The 6,579-nt window shown below is 44.0% G+C and overlaps 1 protein-coding gene across 1 annotated transcript; it reads right to left on the reverse strand.

Moving 5' to 3' along the window:
* Positions 1 to 1,394: 1,394 nt before the first annotated feature.
* Positions 1,395 to 6,154, reverse strand: gata1b (GATA binding protein 1b). Its single transcript, XM_062999534.1, has 5 exons — positions 5,950 to 6,154; positions 3,858 to 4,355; positions 3,629 to 3,774; positions 3,096 to 3,221; positions 1,395 to 1,679 (listed from the first exon to the last, which is right to left on the reverse strand). Exons 1-5 carry the CDS (start codon positions 6,152 to 6,154, stop codon positions 1,395 to 1,397), a joined length of 1,260 nt encoding a protein of 419 aa, XP_062855604.1.
* Positions 6,155 to 6,579: the final 425 nt, after the last annotated feature.

A 6,579-nucleotide genomic window follows, 5' to 3' on the forward strand; every position in this document is an offset into this window, starting at 1 on the left:
GGAGGAAACCGGAACTCCCGGAGGAAACCCACGCAGACACGGGGATTGAACCCAGGACCTTCTTGCTGTGAGGCAACGGTGCTACCCATCGAGCCACCACCCACAGTACAATAAAATATATAAAGTCAGTAAAACGCTGCAGTGAACGTTGTGGCAGAGTTGAATGCGATGGTGCTTTTGTGCACAAAGCGACCTCCATAAAGACTGGTTTTATTCAACCGGAGACCTTTGGGATGCATAGTAACACAGACTGCAAGGCCTTACCACCCAGCATCAGTGCCAAACCTTACAAATTCCCACAGACAAACTTCTCAGATGAGTGAATTCTGTTATAGCCACAAATAACTGGACTAAACCCACTTTGTTTAATCATTACCTTTATTAAAATAAAGTACATTTGTAAGTTTACACCTTCAGTCGATACAAAAATCATTTCTTTCACATTTCACATTAGAGCAAATACAAATACGACTAAATTAAAACTGACAGAATACAGGAAATGATGTTCACAGATCTAGTACATGATCCGGGTGGTGCAGAGGTAAACTATGCTCGCTTACTGCTGCTGAGACCTGTATGCCCAGGGTTTGAATCTCAGCTGTGCTATTGACCGATTGGGCGTTTGCATGGACATGATTGATGTACTTGACAGTGCACTCACAGTGCTGGTCCCAAGCCCGGATACAAGAGCAGAGGAAACTGGATCATGCAGTGAACAGCACTGGGGTTCTAAACTCTCAGAATCTGAATCTTAGCTCTGCTACCGGTTGGCTGGGCGCCCCCAGCGGGTACAATTGGCAGTGCAGACAGTGCAGCAGACAAATGGGTGGAAAAAGACAGGACTAAAAGGGGGCGGGGTCTTCGACGCTGTGTGAGAACCCTGGTTAAAGTACGGGTCGGTGGACCACAGGCGTGTCGGAGGGAGGGCGTGTCAGGCGAATATACCCTCCTCTGGTCTCCAGCAGATTAGACTAATTGGCTGCGATAAATTGGGAGACAAATAATACAAAAATAATAGCCTTCATGTCGGCTGGCATCAATGAGTCTTGAATGCCATCATTCGTGGCTCGTCCCTCCACTGACCAGCGCCGGTGTCGCCCAGCAGTAATGGTTCAAGTCTCTCTGTCTGCTCAGATCTTCTGCATTCAACACGTAAACTACGAGGAACCACCATCAGCCCGACGTGTAATATATAGATATATCGTTATGCATGATGGGTGGTCCTAATGTTTTGGCTCATCTGCGCACATATAAATACAATAGGATAAATTCACAGTTGGCACATATTCAGTCAAATCCACAGTGGTGCCCCGTCCCACTGGGTACACGGGCACCAGAACGGCAGAACGATTGGTTTCATTCGTCACATTTAGTCATAACCGCATGTCCGTTTGTTAAACCATGCCGGAGAGGATGACGGCGGCCGGGTGGTATGAGTACGGCAGGTGAGGGGGGGTGTGCAGGGTGGCGGCGGTGCCTGTCGGGTGGGCGCTCTGACTGTACGCCGGTGCCACAGAGAAATAATCCAGAGGCTGATCACATCCCATCAGCTTCGACTGATCCGAGTACAGGTCCAGTTCTGCACCGGCGCCGCTTTTCCTCCCCTTCCTGTTCTTACTGGAAACTTTTCTGTTCCGCGTCTGGATTCCTTCCTTCTTCATCGTCAGGGGCCGGTTCACCTGCAGGAGTGGCGAGGGGCGAGAGGCAAGGGGTGAGGGTCCAAAATCTGAGTCCAAACTGCTCTACACAAATATACACACACATACACACACAGCTATACACATATACACACATTGATACACACACAGCTACACACACTGATATACACATACATTGATATACACACGTACACACAGCTACATACACACATATACACACGTACACACAGATACATATACACATATACACACACAGATACACACATTGATACACACACAGCTACACACACTGATATACACATACATTGATATACACACGTACACACAGATACATACACACATATACACACGTACACACAGATACATATACACATATACACACACAGATACACACATTGATACACACACAGCTACACACACTGATATACACACACATACATTGATATACACACGTACACACAGATACATACACACATATACACACGTACACACAGATACATATACACATATACACACACAGATACACACATTGATACACACACAGCTACACACACTGATATACACACACACACATTGATATACACACGTACACACACAGATACATATACACATATACACACACAGATACACACATACACACAGATTTAGATACACACACTGATATACACACACAGATACACACACATATATACAGACAGATACACATACAGACACACAGACACACACACAGATACACACACTGCTTTATACAGAGATACACACACAGACACACAGATACACACACAGATACACACAGATACACACACTGCTTTATACAGACAGATACACACACAGACACACAGATACACACACTGCTTTATACAGACAGATACACACACAGACACACAGATACACAACAGATACACACAGATACACACACTGCTTTATACAGAGATACACACACAGACACACAGATACACACACAGATTCACACACAGATACACACAGATACACACACAGACACACACACAGATACACACAGATACACACACAGATACACACACAGATACACACACAGATACACACACAGATACACACAGATACACACACAGATACACACACAGATACACACACAGATACACACAGATACACACACAGATACACACACAGATACACACAGATACACACACAGATACACACACAGATACACACAGATACACACACAGATACACACAGATACACACACAGATACACACACAGATACACACAGATACACACACAGACACACACACAGATACACACACTGATACACACACACACACTGATATACACACCGATACACACACAGCTCTACACAAATATACACACAGATACACACACACACACACACACACAGATACACACACACACAGAAACACCTCTCCCTGTGTGTAGTATGTGAATGAGAGGAGCTCTTACATTGTGTAGTTTGAAGTAGAGACCGCAGGCGTTACACACGGGCTCCCCGCTGGCGTTGCGTCTCCACAGCGTGGTGGTGCTGGTCTGACAGTTGGCACACTGGGTGCCCGCCCGCTTACTGACCACCTGCAGAGAGGAAATGGACAGAAAAAAGGAAAACATTATTACTGGATTCTATCAATCGGAAGGTTGTGGGTTAAATCCTGGCTCTGGCATATAGATACACACACACACACAGTGGCTGACGCTGTGCTCTGACCCCAGCCCAAATGGCTATAGACAAAATGTACGCATAATGTACGGTGATGTATGTTCGCTTTCTGAACTTCCAGCTTCTACACATTTAGACGTCTGATCTCCTCACCTGTTGCTGTAGTTCCTATCCACTACAGAATTTTGTACATAGTGATATTATTATTGTTATACAGTATACTGTATAGTGTTATACAGTACGTCACACTACATTATGCAGCTATGAGGTCCACAGCATCACCGGTGCTGCTTATAACTAGCTTATAACTCTCTAGCCGTACCAGTCTCTTCCTGGGCCGGATCAGCGGTCGGTTTTGTCCATTCATTTTGTGGTAGAGTCCGCAGGCGTTGCAGAGGTAGTGACCTGTCCCATCACGCCTCCACAGGGGGGTCGCAGTGGCCCCACAGTTCACACACTCACGGGTTTCTAGGACCAAAAAAAGAAAAGTGTGAAGCAACACATTATTTAATCCAGATACAGTCTGTTACTGAAGGTCCTGAAGTTCTGACCTGTGGGAGAGAAGCTCATCTTGGTCCTGAGGTCTCTTGGTGAGAATGGTGGTGAGTAGAAGCCGGCGGTGCTGAACTCCTGAGGCAGGCTGCTGTACGAGCTGTAGTGTCCCACAGGCTGGGCAGGAGGGTGTGTGAGCCCCTGCGGGAGGGTGTGGTCGTGTACACACACACCACTGATACCGTGATTGATGGCGTAGGCTCCCCCTGTGCCCTCTGTGCCAGTTTCGGGACTGGCACGCTCCCCCTTCACGTCCTCTTTACAGTTCAGGCTGGAGAGCTGGAACTCGGAGCGGGGGGCTTTGATGGACGACACGGGGAGCGACGGCTGGAAGGGAGACGAGGGGCAGGGGGCGTGGGGCAGCACCGGGGTCCGGTTAAAGCTGGTACTGTGCCAGGTGGAGGGGGTTGATGGGTAAGGGGTGGGGAGAGAGTGGGTGCTGGTGCCCTCCAACCATGGCAGAGCGCTCAGAAAGGGAGAAGAGTAGAGCTGTCGTACTGCAAAGGTCAGGGGAGACGCGGGACACGAGATTAATCATCCAACTAAAATAATCATACACAAGCAAACAGAACAAACTGTTCTTATAGCAAACTGTTCTTATAGCAAACTGTTCTTATAGCAACCTGACTGTTCTTACAGTAAACTGTTCTTTCAGTAAACTGTTCCTACAATAAACTGTTCTTATAGTAAACTGGGGGCTTGGGGGTTCTTGGTGATAGAAACTTGTGGTGATCAGGGATGTTGGGTTGCTGTCGTTCTGCCTCTCTTGCCCGATCACTCAGGTTTGATGATGGTGGGGAGGTGGGCGCTGATGTCCTGTGAAAGCCTTCATGACCTTGTTACCTGCTCGCTCTGCCTTTTAGTTATGCTGTAATAATTAGGGCTGCCGGAGTCTAAAACTCTCTGTAAAACTGATATTTTACTGAACTAGCATTGTACATTATTGACTGCAGTGCCAACGATGCTGCTCCTGCCTGATGTGACGGGTCTGGAGTAATTGCACCAAGAATGACAAGAACTCACTACAGACTATACTGAAGACTAGGCCGAATAATAACTCTATTATTATTTATTTATTTATTTATTTATTTATTTATTGCCAGTTATAACTTTTAGTTCATTTAATTCTGTGTTTGTATGATTTGTGTAAATCCTATTTATTTAAAGTTTCCTCCAGGCCACCCAAGAAGGATGGGCCCTGCTGAGTCTGGTTCCTCTCAAGGTTTCTTCCTGTAATTTAAGGGAGTTTTTCCTGCCACTGTCGCCCTCGGCTTGCTCAACAGGGGTTTTTGTATCTGTTGGTCCTGGATTTTGTAAAGTTGCTTTGAGACAATGTCTATTGTAAAAAGCGCTATATAAATAAAGTTGACTTGACTTGACTAAACTGTTCTTATAGTAAACTGTCCTTACAGCAAACTGTTCTTACATTAAACTGTTCTTATAGTAAACTGTTCTTACGTTAAACCGTTCTTACGTTAAACCGTTCTTATAGTAAACTGTTCTTATAGTAAACTGTTCTTATAGTAAACTGTTCTTACAGCAAACTGTTCTTACAGTAAACTGTTCTTATAGTAAACTGTTCTTACAGTAAACTGTTCTTATAGTAATCTGTTCTTACGTTAAACCGTTCTTATAGTAAACTGTTCTTATAGTAAACTGTTCTTATGGTAAACTGTTCTTATATTAAACTGTTCTTACAGCAACCAGAATGTTCTTATAGCAACCAGAATGTTCTTGTAGCAAAAATGACTGTTCTTACAGCAAACTGCTCTTATATTAAATTGTTCTTACAGCAAACAAACTGTTCTTATAGTAAACTGTTCTTATAGTAAACTGTTCTTATACTTAAACAAACTGTTCTTACAGCAAATTACTCTGACACTGTTCCTGTTAGATGAGGACAGAAATAAACCCCTGATGCTAAAACAGTGGTTACGTTTCTGCTGTAGCGATCAGAAGGTTGTGAGTTTGAACCCCAGGAGTGTCAGAAAGCCACACGTGGACAGGTTTAGTCCTATTTTACTGCTCGGTTCATAGTTGACCGTGTGTTCCTCCTGGGTTGGTAGGGGTGCTGTGTGTACGTGGACTGACCTGGACTGTGTCGGTACCCAGCGGTGCCTCGGCTCTGGACGGCGCTGGAGAAGAGAGAGGGCAGCCCACCGAATTCGGCCTCCATGCCGGAGAAAGCTGATTCCTCCTCAGAGTGGGAGACGTAGCTGGAGTCTGACGGGTACACGGGCACCGCCTCACCCGGCATCAGAGACGATGCCCAACGGGAGTCCATCGTAGCCTCCATGAACAAAGTGCTTCAGCTTTAGTCCCTCAGTGGTCAAGAAAAGCTTAAAAACAGAGAGAATTGTTTTAATTCTACAATAATGAAGCACAGAGAGAAATTAGTGTTAAAATGAGTGTTCAAGTAACACATAGATAATATTTATTATTTATTATTATAATTAATAATATTATAATATTTAATATTTATTATTATTTCATTATTTAAGAGCAGATAGGGTCCCACAGTTTTTTTTTCAACCAAGAGACGTTGGTGGTCGTGTATAAAATGAAACTTAATGTATTTAATTTGAAATATATATATATATATATATATATATATATATATATATATATATATATATATATATATATACAATTTGATAATTTTTTTCAGGATTAAATTCCAATTATATTAAAATAAATATTTAGACCCTGGTAACATTGTGA

This window comes from Trichomycterus rosablanca, chromosome 7 (assembly GCF_030014385.1).
Source record: "Trichomycterus rosablanca isolate fTriRos1 chromosome 7, fTriRos1.hap1, whole genome shotgun sequence".
Taxonomy (NCBI): Eukaryota; Metazoa; Chordata; class Actinopteri; order Siluriformes; family Trichomycteridae; genus Trichomycterus; species Trichomycterus rosablanca.

Excerpts from the sequence above, each read along its gene's own strand:
- gata1b (XM_062999534.1), bottom strand. The coding sequence starts at position 6,154 with ATGGAGGCTACGATGGACTCCCGTTGGGCATCGTCTCTGATGCCGGGT. Across the intron at positions 4,356-5,949 it reads TGGGTACCGACACAGTCCAG|TACGACAGCTCTACTCTTCT; the intron begins GTCAGTCCACGT and ends TGACCTTTGCAG. Across the intron at positions 1,680-3,095 it reads TCTACTTCAAACTACACAAT|GTGAACCGGCCCCTGACGAT; the intron begins GTAAGAGCTCCT and ends CCACTCCTGCAG.